The following is a 20,046-nucleotide window of genomic DNA, read 5'->3' on the forward strand; positions in this document are numbered from 1 at the left end:
CAGAGCTGAAGAGGTAACGTTTTTTTTTCAGAACATAGGCGATATCATAGAATTACAAATTAGTAATTTGTAGGATCTCTGTGGGCTACATGCTCTTAAGGTGTCTTTGCGCAAGTAAGGACCAGGAGCATCTCTTTGCCTAATTTTGAGGGCAATGTATTAGTGTGGTTGCACTACTGTGACCCTGCTTTAAAGTACACCAGCTTCATTCTAGCTGGGCTAGGCCAATTAATACTGGTCGGTGTGCCAATAACGACCAATCAGATCAACGCCGGCCTGAAATCATATTAATAAGGGCATCAAAAAATAAAGCAAAGCAGAGCACTTTGGCCACTCTGAAAAAGCACATTTTCTGCTTTGCTTCTGGCTTGTGGGACTAACTCTCCCTTTCCATGTGAAGGCTAGAGCTCTTCAGCAGATCTGTGGACTTTTCTGCAAAGCCAGTGAAAGGTACAGCGGGGAGAACAAGTATTTGATACACTGCCGATTTTGCAGGTTTTCCTACTTACAAAGCATGTAGAGGTCTGTAATTTTTTGCATAGGTACACTTCAACTGTGAGAGACGGAATCTAAAACAAAAATCCAGAAAATCACATTGTATGATGTTTAAGTAATTAATTTGCATTTTATTGCATGACATAAGTATTTGATACATCAGAAAAGCAGAACATAATATTTGGTACAGAAACCTTTGTTTGCAATTACAGAGATCATACGTTTCCTGTAGGTCTTGACCAGGTTTGCACACACTGCAGCAGGGATTTTGGCCCACTCCTCCATACAGACCTTCTCCAGATCCTTCAGGTTTCGGGGCTGTTGCTGGGCAATACGGACTTTCAGCTCCCTCCAAAGATTTTCTATTGGGTTCAGGTCTGGAGACTGGCTAGGCCACTCCAGGACCTTGAGATGCTTCTTACGGAGCCACTCCTTAGTTGCCCTGGCTGTGTGTTTCGGGTCGCTGTCATGCTGGAAGACCCAGCCACAACCCATCTTCAATGCTCTTACTGAGGGAAGGAGGTTGTTGGCCAAGATCTCGCGATACATGGCCCCATCCATCCTCCCCTCAATACGGTGCAGTCGTCCTGTCCCCTTTGCAGAAAAGCATCCCCAAAGAATGATGTTTCCACCTCCATGCTTCATGGTTGGAATGGTGTTCTTGGGGTTGTACTCATCCTTCTTCTTCCTCCAAACACGGCGAGTGGAGTTTAGACCAGAAAGCTCTATTTTTGTCTCATCAGACCACATGACCTTCTCCCATTCCTCCTCTGGATCATCCAGATGGTCATTGGCAAACTTCAGACGGGCCTGGACATGCGCTGGCTTGAGCAGGGGGACCTTGCGTGTGCTGCAGGATTTTAATCCATGACGGCGCAGTGTGTTACTAATGGTTTTCTTTGAGACTGTGGTCCCAGCTCTCTTCAGGTCCTGCCATGTAGTTCTGGGCTGATCCCTCACCTTCCTCATGATCATTGATGCCCCACGAGGTGAGATCTTGCATGGAGCCCCAGACCGAGGGTGATTGAGCGTCATCTTGAACTTCTTCCATTTTCTTCCAGTTGTTGCCTTCTCACCAAGCTGCTTGCCTATTGTCCTGTAGCCCATCCCAGCCTTGTGCAGGTCTACAATTTTATCCCTGATGTCCTTACACAGCTCTCTGGTCTTGGCCATTGTGGAGAGGTTGGAGTCTGTTTGATTGAGTGTGTGGACAGGTGTCTTTTATACAGGTAACGAGTTCAAACAGGTGCAGTTAATACAGGTAATGAGTGGTGAACAGGAGGGCTTCTTAAAGAAAAACTAACAGGTCTGTGAGAGCCGGAATTCTTACTGGTTGGTAGGTGATCAAATACTTATGTCATGCAATAAAATGCAAATTAATTACTTAAAAATCATACAATGTGATTTTCTGGATTTTTGTTTTAGATTCCGTCTCTGACAGTTGAAGTGTACCTATGATAAAAATTACAGACCTCTACATGCTTTGTAAGTAGGAAAACCTGCAAAATCGGCAGTGTATCAAATACTTGTTCTCCCCACTGTATATGGGCACTGGAATACCCAGAAGCCACAGGGGTCAAAGAAGTGAATAGATAGAGAAAAGCCTATTTCTATCCCTGCTTAGCTACATTCATACACAGCATTCTCTGAGCAGATACAATTTTCCAGGGTGACTTACAATGTTGTCTTACTCAGAGGCAGTAACCCATTTACTGAAAATCCATTTGAAATGAAGCCGGTGAGTTGAGGAGTCCATATCAAGGGCACAGTGAGGGGCATTACCTTTAGTGGGCTCCCTGCGGAGCCAACCCCAGCCACACAGGTATCCTGTCTGCCTTCTACACCAATATTTTATTTAATAGACTGATACACGTTCGTGGATTGGTGGTTCTTGCACTTTGTATGGGCTGTCAGAACTCTAAAGAAGCAGTGTCAATCAAGGAGTAACTTGTTTTCTTCTGTAGTACTTTTACACTTTAATTAATGACATGGTTATTAAGACATCCATCCATACAGAGAATAATAATAATAATAATAATAATAATAATAATAATAATAATAATAATAATAATAATATGCCATTTAGCAGACGCTTTTATCCAAAGCGACTTACAGTCATGCGTGCATACATTTGTGTGTATGGGGTGGTCCCGGGGATCGAACCCACTACCTTGGCGTTACAAGCGCCGTGCTCTACCAGTTGAGCTACAGAGGACCACAGACTCTCTCTCTCTCACATGGGCTCGGCTGAAGAGAAAATCCTGTCAACAACTAATTGTTCCACTAATGATTACTCTCCAATGTGTGGTTAAGATGATTTTCATCACAGTCTGATTATTCTCACCTAATAGCTAATTCCCTGATCCTATCAGCGTCTCGTATCTAATTAGCACTAGCAGGCCTCTGAAAACAAGGTGCTAGCTTCCATAAGGACCAGCAGAGGAATAGGGTCTTGTCATGATAACATTACATGGCGGGCTTGAAGCTGATTCTACACTACACATCAAACATCTCCACTCCCCAAAATGATTTCTCTGAGGGAGCTTTTTCGCATCCATTTTTTCACTGCTCCGCTCTCCTTTCGTCTTGTTAAGAACTGACAAATGCTAATGAGAGACAAATGGCGGCAACACCTGCTGCGTGGCTTAGAACAACCTGGAAAATGAACAAACTTACTAAAAGCCAAAGGGGCCTGTCACCTGCATCAGCAACAAGGTGGCTTTCTACATTAATTTTGCCTGCTTACTCATAGCGGGAACTGACTGCTTTACTGACTTACTTGACTTGCCCTCACATGAATGCATTATGCATACCGCACACATTCCACACAAACCTGATCACATGCAGACGCACACACAGTTTTTTCTTTATTTTTCTGTACATTTCTGCAAGCAGTCTAAGAGCTGTGTTATTGCTTTGTGGTTTACTTAATGGTGCATTAAGGACGTGCATTGCCAGATTAGCTGGCTGGACTCTGGGTTATTTTGAGATGCGACAGGCAAGGCAGCGCAATACCAGAAACCACAGTAATTACAAGAGCTCCTTGGTCATTTGGATGGCGATGGTGACGATTCCCTTGATCTGGGATGAGATGGGGAGAGGGGGGCCCTCTCGGCTAAAATAAGACCCGGGAGGGAGCACATGGAGTTGGTTTGGGGTTTTCTTGGAGTGGAGCAGCTTCGTTTGTAAACCTCAGTTGAGTGCAGAAATCAGTGTGAGCCAATAGAGAGAGGGAGATCGCTTGCAGCTCTGTTGCGAAGAACAATAATTCCCGCTCCTTCGCCAACACAATTTGATTCATTACAACTGTAAGTCATACTTTCTGATATTTGGAATTCCCTTGAACATATTTTTTCGATGCATGCAACATTACAATGGCTTGAATTAAGTCTAGAGATTGCAAATGAAGATTTCTGGCCAGTGAAGTATTGTTTCTCTGTTCCATTGCTTCACTCTGATCATAGTCAATGTTGTTGGAATATTATGAGGTAATCCAATTTGGTGTGTGTGAGTTTATGTATGCTTTATGTGGCTGTTCTGCTTGTGTCGTTGTTTCACGAGAACTAATTTCTTCATCTTGTTATCGAGTGGTGCAGCGGTCTAAGGCACTGCATCTCAGTGCTTGAGGCGTCACTACAGACTCCCTGGTTCGATTCCAGGCTGTATCACAACTGGCCGTGATTGGGAGTCCCACAGGGCGGCACACAATTGGCCCAGCGTCGTCCGGGTTTGGCCGGTGTAGGCCATCATTTTAAATGAGAATTTGTTCTTAACTGACTTGCCTAGTTAAATAAATAATTATAATTAATACAAAATTATACCTCACTGCAAAGTAAGAGTATTTGATCTATCAAGGGTCTGGATATGCCTGTCTTCGTGTTGATTGATAGGGTCTGGATGAGGTCAGCGCAGCAATCCAAGACGGCAGACCTGCTGCGGCTGCCAATGCGGTGTCAAGATCTGCAAAACCTCACGGATAGGACCTTTGAGGCTGTCTTAAACCCTTCAGCAAATCTGACAATCTCCTCAAGAACCTACACTCAGCACGGTTATACACTTAAACAAGGAACCCAGCTAACAGTTCTAGGGAGAGAGAATGTTTTTGTAATGTTACCCGTAATGTTCCCCAAATGTTTGAGTGTCCAGTTTTCCGTTAGTTAGGGGAACATTCTATCTATGTTAGCAAAAACCTTCAAATACATTTTTTAGCAGGTTTTGGTGTTAAAGTTAAAAGATCATTCCCTTAATGTCAAGCAGAACTTATCTAGAATGTAGTTATAATGTTCTCAGAATATACAATATTAATGTTCTAGACACGTTTCATGGGATGTTGCAAGAATATTCAATTGTCCAGTTTTCTGCGGGTAAGGAGAGTATTCCATCAATGTCCCACCAAACATACACAGAACACGGTTGCCATGTTCTCAGAATGTTAGATATGAATGTTCTAGACACGTTTCATAGGAACATTGCAAGAACATTTCTGTGTATCAGTTGTCAGGACGTCGCCTGATGGTCCCAAAGATACATTCTCCAAAAACGAAAGTGTTTCATTACACATCACGGCTTGTTACTGTTGCCAAGACCATCAAGGCCCTGATTGGTGAACCACTGATCAATTCACATATATTTTTGTATGTTGGCAAGGGATACTCACACACAGTGCTTTTGACATGTATTGTTTTCAACTTACAATTAATTACATTGTGTATGTTCATTTATACAGTAATTCATATTCAACATGTCCTCATATGTGATTTGAACTCACAACGTTTGGTTCATGGCATTCAGCGCTTCCTTCAATGCCACCATGTCTGTGTCAGCTATCAGTTAATTTGACTATTCTCTCATCATTGATTTAATGTAATTATTTCAACAATTTAAGGGCTTTCTGTATAGTTGTCTAATGTTGGTGGGGCATATTAACCTGTTTTAATGATACTCCTGAATCACTATGATCAATAAAAGTCGTTCTTGAGTGTACTTTTAACAGAGCTGAGATTTACTTCATTCACCCTACTCAAAATACCTGGTAAAATAATGGTTAATAAAAATGATATATATAGTTTTTTTTTCCTGGTGTTAGATTTTTTTAGTTTTTCACTCTCAAAATTACAATTGTTCATAGAAAAACTACGAAATTGGATGTTTTGAGTCCAGGTCAATGCTTAAATCACATCAGAAGACAATTTTGTTAGGTCTGGAAGAAAACTAACACATTTAGATTTTTTTTGTGTAATTCCCCTTTAATTGCGCATCTGTCCCTTTAATTGTGCATCTAGTGAGTGAGGAATGTACGATTTTTTGTCAGGGGGTGCAGGATTATTTAGGCCTGGTTTAGATATGTTTCTGCTTATAATTTAGTTAGTCAACTGGTCTATAATTAGATACATGCAGCTACTCTTCTGTCATTATATATTGCCTTAGAAGACAAAAAAAACCTTGCTCACCAGAATAATGTCATAAATCGATAAAATCAATGATTCAATCTAGTTGACATCAGTAAAGTTCTCTGTCATCTCTGCTTCTTTCGCAAAGCAAAGACGATTAGGGATCAGGGAGAAAATGCAATAACACAATTTTAAAAAAACATGGGAAGATTTTCTGTGCAAAATGTCCATATGACATCAGTTTGACAGGTTGTAAGGAAATAAAAAGCTGTGAAAATGACCCAACATGTATCTAATAAGATTTCAGTTCGGCTTGGAAGCAGATTTTATGTGGTTGACATGCTATCAGCTTTTATGATGCTGACAAAGATAGTATCTCTACAGACGGTATCTAACTGCGCATTCGCATTCTCTCAAGATACTGAAATAAATAAATCATATTTCTCCACTCTTGTATCATTTTACTGCACATAATGCTTAATTCTGCAGGGTCAGTGGCGAATTTAGCATGTAACACAACACAACACTAAACAATACATTAATAGCATATAACGGTAACAAAAGGTGCCCACAAACTGTTAAGGCCTACATAAAGCTGTCCCAAGAGCAGAGCTTTCTTTTCAGCACCATGGACTGAATCCTTACCACCGCTACATCTGGCTATCAGCGGAGCCTTGGCTGGCAGCGAAACAGTTCACTCAGCCTCATTTACTGGCTTTTTAAAAAACATAGTTGATATTGATGACTTGTTTAAACAAATGTGGTTTCTACTGACAATTTTTTAAATATATATACAGTCCCAGTCAAAGGTTTGGACACACCTACTCATTCAAGGGTTTTTCTTTATTTTTACTATTTTCTACATAGAATAATAGGGAAGACATCAAAACTATGAAATAACACATATGGAATCATGTAGTAAGCAAAAAAGTATTAAACAAATCTTAATAAATGTTCTATTTTAGATTCTTCAAAGTTGCCACGCTCTGCCTTGATGACAGTTTTGCACACTCTTGGCATTCTCTCAACCAGCTTCATCTGGAATGCTTTTCCAACAGTCTTGAAGGAGTTCCCACATATGCTGAGCACTTGTTGGCTGCTTTTCCTTCACTCTGCGGTCCGACTCATCCCAAACCATCTCAATTGGGTTGAGGTCGGGGTATTGTGGCGGCCAGGTCATCTGATGCAGCACCCCATCACTCTAATTCTTGTTAATTAGCCCTTACACAGCCTGGGAGGTGTGTTGGGTCATTGTCCTGTTGAAAAACAAATGATAGTCCCACTAAGCCCAAACCAGATGGGATGGCGTATCGCTGCAGAATGCTGTGGTAGCCATGCTGGTTAAATGTGCCTTGAATTCTAAATAATTCACAGACAGTGTCACCAGCAAAGCATCCCCACACCATCACACCTCCTCCACGCTTCACGGTGGGAACCACACATGCGGAGATCATCCGTTCACCTACTCTGGGTCTCACAAAGACACGACGGTTAGAACCAAAAATCTCAAATTTGGACTCATCAGACCAAAGGACAGATTTCCACTGGTCTAATGTTCATTGCTCCTGTTTCTTGGCCCAAGCAAGTCTCTTCTTCTTGTTGGTATCCTTTAGTAGTGGTTTCTTTGCAGCAATTCGACCATGAAGGCCTGATTCACACAGTCTCCTCTGAACAGTTGATGTTGAGATGTTTCTGTTACTTGAACTCTGTGAAGCATTTATTTGGGCTGCAATCTGAGGTGCAGTTAACTCTAATGAACTTATCCTCTGCACAGAGGTAACTCTGGGTCTTCCTTTCCTGTGGCGGTGTCACGATCGTCGGGACCAGAGGACCAAGGCGCAGCGTGGAAGGTGAACATATCTTTATTATTTGAGTAATACCACGAACAAAACAATAAACGATAACGTGACGTCCTCGGTTCAGACACAAACCTAAACAGGAACAAGATCCCACAAACACTGTGGGAAAACTGGCTACCTAAGTATGGTTCCCAATCAGAGACAACAAGCAACAGCTGATACACGTTGCCTCTGATTGAGAACCACACCGGCCAACCTAGAAATACTAACCTAGAACGAAAAACAAATGAAAACTCACACCCTGGCTCAACATACTAGAGTCCCAAGAGCCAGGGCATGACAGTACCCGCCCCCCCCCCAAAGGCGCGGACTCCGACCGCGCCAACCAAACACCACAGGGGAGGGACCGGGTGGGCACTCCGCCTTGGCGGCGGATCCGGCTCCGGGCATGATCCCCACTCCCTCTCTAACCCCCCAAAGTACCCCTGGTCCGGTCTGGCCCTGCTGACCGGAGCTGGACTGCACACTGGTGGAGCGGATTGCTCCAGCTCCGGCGCGAAGCAGCTGACCCGTGCCGAACCAGGCACCGGTGGAACAGGCACGGGCTGTGCCGGACTGACGACGCACACCACTGGCCTGGTGTGGGGAGCAGGAACGGGCCGAGCCGGGCTGACGAAACGCACCCCTGACTTGGTGCGAGGAGCAGGAGCGGGCCGGACCGGGCTGACGAAGCGCACCACTGACTTGGTGCGGGGAGCAGGAACGGGCCGAGCCGGGCTGACGAAGCGCACCACTGACTTGGTGCGGGGAGCAGGAACGGGCCGAGCTGGGCTGACGAAACGCACCACTGACTTGGTGCGGGGAGCAGGAGCGGACCGGACCGGGCTGGCGAAGCGCACCACTGGCTTGGTGCGGGGAGCAGGAATGGGCCGGACTGGGCTGGCGACGCGCACCACAGGCTTGGTGCGGGGAGCAGGAACAGGCCGGACCGAGCTGGCGACGCGCACCGTAGGCTTGGTGCGAGTGGCAGGAACAGGCCGGACCGTACTGGGAACACACACCACTGGCCCTACGCGGGGATCAGGAACAGGCCGGATCGGACTGGCAACACACCCCAGTACCTCTCGCCGTGCCTCTACATCCTCTTTCCCCCTGGTGACCAGTGACTCCCGTAACCTGGCGGCCTCCTGCTGCCCCGTCGTCCACGGCGTGAGCCCCCCCCTAAAAAATGTCTGGGCGTCTCTCCTACCCGTGGACCAGGTCTCCATGTCTCTCGCCAGACTTTCGCCCTTCTGCTTCCAAGTCCAGCCTCTCACTTCCTCACACGGCTTGACCCAGTTGAGGAGGCGAAGGAGATCCGCTAGAGATCTCCCTGGCGATGGCTCCTGGACACGCTGCTTGGTCCAGTCTTGGTGGGATCTTCTGTCACGATCGTCGGGACCAGAGGACCAAGGCGCAGCGTGGAAGGTGAACATATCTTTATTATTTGAGTAATACCACGAACAAAACAATAAACGATAACGTGACGTCCTCGGTTCAGACACAAACCTAAACAGCAACAAGATCCCACAAACACTGTGGGAAAACTGGCTGCCTAAGTATGGTTCCCAATCAGAGACAACAAGCAACAGCTGATACACGTTGCCTCTGATTGAGAACCACACCGGCCAACCTAGAAATATTAACCTAGAACGAAAAACAAATGAAAACTCACACCCTGGCTCAACATACTAGAGTCCCCAGAGCCAGGGCGTGACAGGCGGTCCTCATGAGAGCCAGTTTCATCATAGCGCTTGATGGTTTTTGTGACTGCACTTGAAGAAACTTTCAAAGTTCTTGACATTTTGACTGACCTTCATGTCTTAAAGTAATGATGGACTGTCTTTCTCTATGTGTATTTGAGCTGTTCTTGCCATAATATGGACTTGGTCTTTTATCAAATAGGGCTATCTTGTCACAACACAACTGACTGGCTCAAATGCATTAAGAAGGAAATAAATTCCACAAATTAACTTTTAAGAAGGCACACCTGTTAATTGAAATGCATTCCAGGTGACTACCTCATGAAGCTGGTTGAGAGAATGCCAAGAGTGTGCAAAGCTGTCATCAAGGCAAATGGTGGTTATTTGAAGAATCTCAAATCTCAAATATATTTTTATTTGTTTAACACTTTTTTGGTTACTACATGATTCCATATGTGTTATTTCATAGTTTTGATGTCTTCACTTTTATTCTACAATGTAGAAATAGTAAAAATAAAGAAAAACACTGGAATGAGTAGGTGTGTCCAAACTTTTGACTGGTACTGTATATATATATATATATATATATATATATATATATATTTTTTTTTTTTTTACCTAAACAGGTGGGGCTCTGCTCCACCTGCCCTGAATGACGGGTCGCCACTGGCAGGAGTTAATATTAAGGCTATGAGGTTATAGACCTACAGTCAGTGTCCAGATTTCAGTTTCCATTTAACCCATCTGAACAGTAGACTACTGTTCCCTTGATGTGCCATAGGCTTATTTGAAGTCCCCGTCTTGTGACTGTCGAATTTGTATAGCTCCATCATCACACAAAACATAGCTGGCACTGCTGTCATCCTCTTTTACCACTTCACCGAATCTTTCCCAAACATTACTTTTCTGGCCCTCCCTTCTCTTTATTTTGTAGCTTTTCTCTTATTGAATTAAACTCTGACATTGTCCTTTTTGCCTACTTGGATCGACGTTCCCAAAAGCATTTTGCGACTGGCGTGCAGGCTATTTGGCGCGCTTACAGTTAGGCCCTAAAGCTTAAGCTTATGCACTAATGCCAGATAAAAATAATGAAAGTAAAACCTCAATGTAGCCTATAGATATAAATTGCACAAGAATGATACATTTATGGATTTTTTAAGGTATTGTTTTCTCTTTATTCAACTAGCTTGCCACCCACCTGCCCTTCATCCACTCATGAATGACCCTAAACTCGCCCGCCCCGCAGATTTAACCGCGGGGACTGCGGGTTATGAGTCAACCTGCGCATCACTAGCGCGCACCCTGGGGTGCGGGTAAACAAAAGTCTAACAGCAATAATGACATGAACATAGCTAAGAATGTGAGAGTAAGGTGACTCCCCTAGCAGGTCTCAAACCCAGGCCACCAGCACCAATGACAAACGTCCTAACCACTGTCCCAATAAGGGATATCGCTAGGGTATGTGCTTATTGGGCCAGTATAGTTAGGACCTAACCCCTCCTCCCTAGGCACTTGTAGATCTGAAACAACTTGATAGGTGTAAGCGATAGGGTGAATGCACTTTGCAGTAAATCTAAGCTCTGTTAAAAGTACAATCAAGAAAATATTTTATTGATTATAGTGTTTCAGGAGTATCAATAAAACAGGTTAATATAGCCCAACAACATTAGACAACTATTCAGAAAACCCTTAAATTGCTGAAATAAGTAAATAAAATCAATGATTAGAGAATGGTCAGATTAACTCATATTTGACACAGACATGGTGGCGTAGCAGGAAGATCGGAGTACCATGAACCAAGAGGTTGTGAGTTCCCAGGTGAGGATATGTTGAATAATAATTACTGTATAAATGAACATGTACAATGTAATCATGTATGTCAAATATGTACGTTGAAAACACTGTATATTAAAAGAACTGTGTGTGTGAGTATCCCTACCTTTGCTAACAGACAAAGAGCTATGAATGGATCAGTGGTTCACCAATCAGGGCCAAAGCAACATTAACAAGATGTGATGTGCAATGAATTTTTTTGGGACACATAAATGTTCTTGCAACGTTCCCACGAAACGTGTCTAGAACATTAATATCTTATGTCCTGAGAACATAGCAACCATGTTCTGTGTATGTTTGGCGTGACGTTGATGGAATATTCTCCTTTCCCACAGAAAACTGGACACATTAATGTTCTTACAACATTCCCATGAAGCGTGTCTAAAACATAAATATCTTATATTCGGAGAACATGGCAACCAAGTTCTGTGTAAGTTCTGTTTGACAATAAGGGAATGGTCTGTTGGAAACAGTCCTTGCACATCACTGGAACATTCCTATGAAAATGTTAGGTAATAACATAATGAGACACTTAAGGGAACGTTCTCTAAAGTTGTGGGAACGCTTGTTGTTAGCTGAGTATTCCTCTTTCTCTGTACAGTAATATATTCTCTCCTGCACTGCGGCCTCCTCCCCCTAGAAATTGTTCCTGAAATAACCTCCTTGCCCTGAATCTGAGTCCCTACGATGCCGTGCAATGGACATGAGGTCACAGGCGTCCAAAGTGCCAACAGAAAGTAGGACAGACGTGCTAAAAGTGGACTAGGAACCAGGGGTGTGTGGGAAAGAGAAGGCATACCATTATTATTAAAATCCCACATCACTATTATCTAGGCCTCTATTTAATCTGCGTTACAGATTGTGCGATAGAAATGTAGAGGTAATTTCCGATTCCGCTAATATTGCCTTTAAATTTCAATCACGCTGTAACGCTAAACTTCCGCAATATGGATTGGATAGAGCTCATAGTCACATACCGTAACTTAACAGGCACACTTGAGTCATGACTACAGCTGACGAGGACAATTAAGTAAAAATGTATCCTCTCTCCTCTCCACAGATGCAAATCTCTCCCCAGAGCATTAGCCCAGAGAGACAGTTCCATCCCAGCTGCAGAGAAGGTATTGATTTCATGTTTGCCACTTGTCTAAGTGGTGCGGTAGCTTTTTTTGTTTGGTGTGCGCGTCTTTTGTGCCTCTCTGTTTGATTGCTCCTTTCAGACCTACACTAACTCCTACCCATTTTCCTTTCCCCGTCAATCAATCCCTCTCTCTTTCATTTCCCTGTTCGCGACTCCTCTCTGGGTAATTGGAGCAGCCTGGGGTTGGTGAAGGAATGCATCCTATCTACAGAGTTCCAGAGGAGAAATGCTATAGGTGGGACAGAGTGAGCTGAGAGGAAGTGACACGACTGGACTGTGTGGTGTGAATTCAAGGGTGTGTGTGGGGGGGGGGGGGGGGGGGGGGGGGTATCCTCCTCTCTTCTCCACTCCACTGGAGATGGGACCAGATGGTGCTCTCATTTAAGACATTACAGCAAAATTAGATTATCCACTTTAGGATAGAGACGGGCTGGTAAGGTCGATATCATCCTGCCAATCTCCAAACAGAATGGGGGAGTCAAACAGTAGCACTTAATATCTTCACACATTTCAGCTGGAACCATTTCACACTGTTTCTCATAAGCGTTGTGACAACATTTAGGGTGTATTAATAACCAGTGATGTAGTGGTAAAAAATAAGTGGGCAAACTATAAACTCTAGTAGGCAATTGAGATAAGATGAACAATCACCGATATAAACGAAAACATATGACATTTTTAGAACTGTATTGTTTGCATTTTGATTGCATTTTAATGTAGGCCTATATGGAAGGCAGGCCATGGGGAGTTATTCATATTGAAACATATCTTCTTTTTTTTTTTTTGTCTATTTAAAAAAAATAAAAAAGATTAGTACAGATTTTCTCAGGGGACCCCACATGGGGCCCCGACCCCAAGTTTGGGGACCTCTGTACTAACCTCTTTCTCTGCTTGCTTCCTCTCTCTTTGTCTCCTCTGCCTCCTCCTGCATGCATCACAGCCTACCTCAGCCGCACCACTGTCTGTCTCACTAATACTCTCTGTAAAGCAAAGTTTTGATGAGAATTTAGTAGCCTATCTTTTGCTACTGCTGAGGTCAGGCTCCGTTTAACGTTAGCTTCTTACATTAGCTAGCTGGCTAACACTAGCCTTTAACGTTACTGCAATACTAGTAGAAGTCTCTGCCAGCAGCTAGCCACCTGACTGACTGAATGACTGACATATCTATAAGCGACTCTTTACCAGTTGTGCACTCATTCTTTTTCGTTTGTTTGGGTGATGTCTGTAGACACATAAGGAGTCACGGACATAAAAAAAAGCCTAATGTCCGGCATCTCGCAAACCCACTAGTCTGTCAACGGCGTCTCTAGTTGCCTACTTGCATGCTCTGCTGAGCCTGACTCCGAGCTAGGGTAGTTCGTTTACGTCTCACTGGCTCTCGGCCTGTGCCGCGACTCGCGAGAGGGCAGAGTTAGCCGCTTGAGAGTGGTAAATGTGTTGCTAACAAGGCAAATCCGGGGGTAAATTCGGGGGGCGCAAGTAAACATAACGAACAAACAATTGTTCATGATTCCACTCGTTCGCAAAGAGGCATGCACAATTAGAACGTATATCGTGTTCTGAGCTTTGATCAATGCTGGGAATGCAATAATAAGTGGGTAAACGCTAATTAACTAAATAAAAAGGGGCGTAAATGGTGTTTACTTGCGTTTATCCTTCACTACATCCCTGATAATAACTCTAGTTTTGCAAAATAGGCTGTATTCTCTCTACTGCAACTACACATCCTCTACAGGAGTGATTTGTTGGCTGATAAAAAAAATAATCTCAGTGCTTCCTCAGATCGTCTGTATGACAGATAAAGAGATGCTTGAGAGCTGTGAGAGTTGTCCACTGGGGAGTTAGGGCTCTCAGTATCAGCAGACTGAAAACTACAGGGGGGAAATGATATGACGAGCAGAAAGCATTTTGTGCTGATTATAGCTTGAATGTGTCCATTTGATCCCAATTCCTAGAATGTTGTAAAATTGCCAAACGGACTGTGCATGTGAAGTACAATTACAATAATCCAGAAATCGAGACAGTGTCTAGTGTGTGTCAGTGGGCTGTCTGGAGTGGGGCTCACCCCAAGCCCCTGGTACATAGCAGTCTCAGACATGGTTCTGTTAAGTAGGGGAACACATCCACCTGCCCCATGCAAACCTTAATTTAATCCCAGCCGGCCACAGAAGGTGGTGAGATGGGGTGGCACTCCAGGGGACAGAAGTCTTTACATCTGTCTGTCTGAGTATTGACCAACGCCCTCCCGCAGCGGGAACTTCTATGCACCTGAGCCTGCCCAGCTGAGCCGGACACACCCAAATGCACACCCACACAACTTGCACCAGTACACACCGACATGCACCAGCACACGCGTTGAATTGTCTGTGTAATCATCTGATCACATCTCTGCTGTAAAGCCTGTGTTGTGGATGGGCTGGTTGTGCAGATTAGTGATGCGCGGGTTGACTCATAATCCGCAGCGGGCGGGTTCAGGGTCAATAAATATTGTGTCAATGAAGAGTGGGTGGGCGGGTGGCGGGTGGGCGGGTTGAATAAAGAGGAAACAATACCTTAAAACATATTGTGCAATTTTTAACTATAGGCTACATTGAGGTTTTTCTTTCATTATTTTAGGCTATCTGGCATTAGTATGTAAGCCTAAGATTTAGAGCCTAACTGTACTCTCGCCAAATAGCCTTCACGCCAATCGCCAAATGCTTTTGGGAACGGACAGAAAAAGTTAACATCAATCCACAGAGGCAAAAATAACAATGTCAGAGGTTAATTCAATAAGAGAAAAGTTGCGAAATGAAGAGTTGAAAATAAAGAGAAGGGAGGGCCAGAAAAGTAATGTTTGGGAAAGATTTGTTGCAGTGGTAAAAGAAGATGACAGCAGTGCCTGCTACTGTATGTTATGTGTGATGATTGTGAGGCGCTATACAAATTTGACAGTCACAAGACAGGAACTTCAAATAGGCCTATGACACATCAAAGGAACTGTAGCCTACTGTTCAGATGGGTTAAATCTGGACACTGACTGTAGGTTAACTTCTCACATAGCCTTAATATTAACTCCTGCAGAATAAAGCATTTCTTGCAGTAAAATGATACACCAACAATAGTGGAGAAATGTGATTTATTTCTTTCAACATCTTGAGAGAATGTGAATGCGCAGTGACATACTGTCTGTAGAGGTGCTATCTTTATCAGCATCATAAAAGCTGATAGTATTTCAACCACATAAAATATGCATCCAAGCCAAACTGAAATCTTATCAGAGACATGTTGGGTCATTTTCACAGCTTTCTATTCCCTTATGACATTATTCTGGTGAACAAGGGTTTATTTAGTCTTCTAGAGCAACATATCATGACAGAAGAGTAGCTGCATGTATCTAATTATAGACAAGTTGACTAACAAATTATAAGCAGAAACATATCTAAATCAGGCAAGAAAAATCTACCGTCTCTGACTGTAGCTTCCAGTGCATTTTTTATATTAGCGGGTTATGTTCAGGTGTGGGCCTCAGATTCTCACTTTATCACATATAGGCATAATCGGGCGGTTGCAGATGGGTTATTAGCATTTGCGGGCTGGTGTGGGTGAACAAAGAGCTGACCCGTGCGCCACTAGATGCAGAATGATCCCCTGTCTAAGCCTTCTGCCTCCTTGCTGTGCCACATTAATACGGTTCAGTTATTGGCTAACTTATTACCCCGCTAAGCTGGCCATCACCTGTACTGACACATCCCAGTAATGGTGCCAGCCAGGCCCTGGTCCACACAGTAACACCGGGCAATTAGAGTGTCCACTGTGTTGAATGCGTCAGCTCCACAGAGACATGATGCAGCTATGTTAAATGTGCGAGCTTACACCACTCACTGGGCTCCAGGGGGGCCATGTGGAGGTCAGCACATGAAAAAGCATTTGTGCGACCCTTGTTTATGGGATAAAGCTGAGACAAGATCATCTTCTGCCCCCTGCCCTCGCAGCCTCCATGCTAGAGAATGAACTTTGAAAACATAGGGAGGAAGATCGGCATATTGTGTGTTGAGAGAGAGAGTTTGGGGTGGGGTGGGTAGGGGCAGGACAGTTTACAGATGACTGTAATGCTGTACAAAAGTATTTCGGGGACAATAATCTTCTCAATAGAATGGGGCAATCATTATAAAGCTTGGGTACTGGTTCCTGAATACAAGCCTGATGGTACTGTCTAAATTAAATGGTGTTGGAGAACTTCTTTAAGGGATAAATGAGGACCACTTACAGAATTTCTCGACTTTCAACTAATTTAATGCTTGGATGCTTGTGTAAAGTGTAAATGACCTCTCTGATTATTTTAGCAGCGATTTTTTGTCTACTCGCTTTGAGGAGCGAGCATCAGAAATATTGAGGCACTCAGAAATGCAATTTCAAAGTGAAACATGTCTTCAGGGGTCACTTCTCCATGAGCTCCATTGCCTACAGGGCAATTAGCCTACACTCTTGGGCGATATTGCATTTGAAATCTGCTTACATTTTGGTAGCATTTCTTCAACCGTTCTTCAATTTCTTCCTCTCTCACCTCTCCACCCTCAGGCAGTGACAGCCATGATTGTGATTTGCATTTACTAAAAGTTCAAAGAATTCCTTCATCGTTCTGTGCCATATGTGTAATGTGGCCATGGTATGTGTACCCTACACATTGTGCATGTGAAAACTGATAAATACAGGATAAATACAATCTTATACAAGATTGATAACATATTGACACGGTCTGAACAGTGATATAGAGAATCATGCAGAGCTATTTTCTCTCATACAAGCTTGTACGAAACGTAACATATCATACTAAATGGAATAATATGAAATGCTCTGAGACCAGGTTGGACGGAGCAGTAGCTCACATTGCAGTGTCCAAATAAATAATTATGGATAGCCTACCATGAAAATATTTACTGAAAGTCAGACGGATTTCACTGAATATTTCATTTAATATATTAGGCAAATGCACCTGGGAGACTACAGGGCACACACACAATACTCACTCCCAATTATTCACTCTCCCTTTTATCTTCTGTTTCTAAACGACTGAAGCCATAAGGCTACAATAAAAAGCAACCTATATGATTCCTCAATGTTCACTGAATGCGCAGAAGTTAGACTACTATTACACACCACAGTTGGCATCGTCTTGATATGCTGATGATGAACTAATATGAGGTAGCCTATTTCAACAGCCTAATGTAGGCCTATGTGGATAAAAGTGTTGTTATATTATTCTAGGAACTGTGGAGGCTACGTAGCCTATTTAACCAATAAAATGTGTCCACTACAGGAGCCTAGGTTCAAAGATTCAGCGTAAAGTGTCGGAAGAATATAGACACTTACCACCCCCATGTCCATCTGTTCAGCCGTCAGCGAGGGTGCTGCAAGAGCCTGAGATAAGAACCAAAACATGGGAAGCAGGAGCATCTCTGGAGAAATAATCCAAACGCGCCGCGCGGACTGAAACATTTCAGAAATCATGTTCCGCCACTCGCTGCTCCTGCAGCGTTCAGAGACCGACCCTGGCCGCCGCATTCATCAAATAAATCACCCAGGTCCGGATCCCTCTGATATGCAGTCAAATTTGGACGAGAAGTCTACCTCACTGTTGCGCGTAAACACATGAAACACATATCACATAGAGCCGAAAATTACTTTAAAAACATTTAGCAGTTAGTTTCCTCCAAGATCAGCGTCCTGAAAAACAAAACCATATCAGTCATATTGCTGTTCCTTAGTGGACCACCCCATTACGCCAACGATTACCAGTATTTACAAAGAAATATAACTTCTACTTCCCGGCATAAGAGTCTGCATTTATTTCAGAATGTCCAAGATACCTATGAGGCAAAGAAAATTAATCCGTTAAATATTCCCTCTGCAACACAGGCAAACGGAGGTAGGCTCGCGCTCCCTGCGCCGTGCATCGGAGACCGAGACAGACGCACAGTGAGAGAGTGGAGAGGAATTTAGCCAGTTGCAGGATGGGAGGAGGGGATAAAGGCGCATTATTCAGTCCACTTAGAATGTGCATAGTATTGAATTTGTGACATCCTTTTAATATTTAGACCCTCGGTTTAAGTGTTGCAGGCACAACAGTGTGCACATCAGATAGGCCTATACATGTGCACCAGAGATGCCATCTCTGCATTTTGTTCAAATTAAGAAAGTATTGTTCCACAGGGTGAAATGTAGCCCGTAGGCCTGTAACTACAGCATTAGTCAAATTAACATATAGACCTACATATAATGCTACCCATAGTTCAAAGGCTTGCCTACCAAGAAAGTTGATATAGGCACACCCATAGGTTATAGGACTAGCTGATGTTGCAAAAACTTGTGTGTAGCCTACTTGGCCTATGTGATGCAAGCCTACAGTAGGCTAGCTTACATGGAAACAACATATGAAGTAGAGGTTTGAGTATAGCCTGGTGCGAGGTTATGCGTGAGGGGACAGAAAAGCTAGTGAGGAGAAAGACAGCCACATAAAATGAACAAGTATCTCTATGAAGAAAGCCTCGGCTCCCAGGCTTCGCTCACTTTGTACAGAAGGTGAGGTGAAAGCCTGGGCACTGGGCAGAGGCTAAACTGTGTAGAGAACGATAGTCACCGGAGTGTAACTCCAGTTCTATGAGTGGAGCGGAGCCCCATAGGGGAGCTCTGCTCCTATTGGTTTACCCCGCTGCCTATGCAGCGAACAGCCTGAGACAAAATTATGCACACACCTGCAGCCAATAGGAGTACAGGTGTCCCTATAAGAGGGGACGCTTCCCCTCAATCAGCCTCCCGAGATATTATCTTCAGCGAGACTAGAGAGGGTCGGCAGGGCCTTAAGTCCTATGGGGCTCCGCTCCACTCATAGAACTGGAGTTACACTCCGGTAACTATCGTTCTATATCGTGGAGCTCTGCCCCATAGGGGAGCTCTGCTCCTATTGGTTTAAGGCGGAGCGCAACGCTCCAAAATGTACTCCCTGCCGAGCCCAACACTTCCCATCGAAATGAAAAAGGTCGGGCCTAGCAATGGCTGCGACCAAGTCCCGCAGTACTGTAACACACTGTGTCACAATATACTGCGTCATCGGTCCAAATCCGCCCCACCTAGTCCAATGGCATCACCAATGTCTAGTGGGCAGATCACCAGAATACGGGCCATACTAATCTGTACTAGCAGATAGATGGTACCTCAATATCCTGTTACAACAATACCGACCACTAATGGAATGACACAAAGTGTCACTCTACATTGTGTACACGGTAGCCCGCCCTACTCAATCAATGGAACCCCAAAGATTAGTGGGCAGATCCCAGAACATGATTCATACTAATCTGAACAAGCAGATAGATGACGTCACATTCCGTCAAAATTGTCATGACCGGTCTAATAGTACCGTAAACAAGGTTACTACTATTATCCCTCTTCATTCCGCCTCAACCCAGTTATTCACTGGTGGGCAGATGAATACATGCCTTCTACTGTACTGAACATGTCAGTCAGGAGTCATGCTAGAATATGTCCTTCTATCAGAAGCGGACCTGAAAGAGACCTGTCTCTTCGGTCCTGCATTCCTCTCTCTTAGCTCAAGTCCTTCCCTCAGCCACGCTGAGTACAGACTGAGCCAAAGAGTTAGAAGACAT

General features: G+C 43.9%; 1 protein-coding gene across 1 annotated transcript in view; it reads right to left on the bottom strand.

Annotated features, from left to right (window-relative positions):
• LOC311099452 (matrix metalloproteinase-17-like) overlaps positions 1–17,972 on the bottom strand; it is a gene marked incomplete at its 3' end in the record, with an annotated part of 95,393 nt that extends 77,421 nt beyond the window's left edge. The window contains exon 1 of the mRNA XM_084140135.1: positions 17,753–17,972. Within this exon, the coding sequence (XP_083996261.1) occupies positions 17,753–17,944 (192 nt within the window). The 5' untranslated portion in view covers positions 17,945–17,972. The remainder of the gene's footprint in view (positions 1–17,752) is intronic.
• Between the last annotated feature and the right edge of the window lie 2,074 nt (positions 17,973–20,046).

This window comes from Coregonus lavaretus (assembly GCF_964263955.1).
Source record: "Coregonus lavaretus genome assembly, chromosome: 24".
NCBI classification, from domain to species: domain Eukaryota; kingdom Metazoa; phylum Chordata; class Actinopteri; order Salmoniformes; family Salmonidae; genus Coregonus; species Coregonus lavaretus.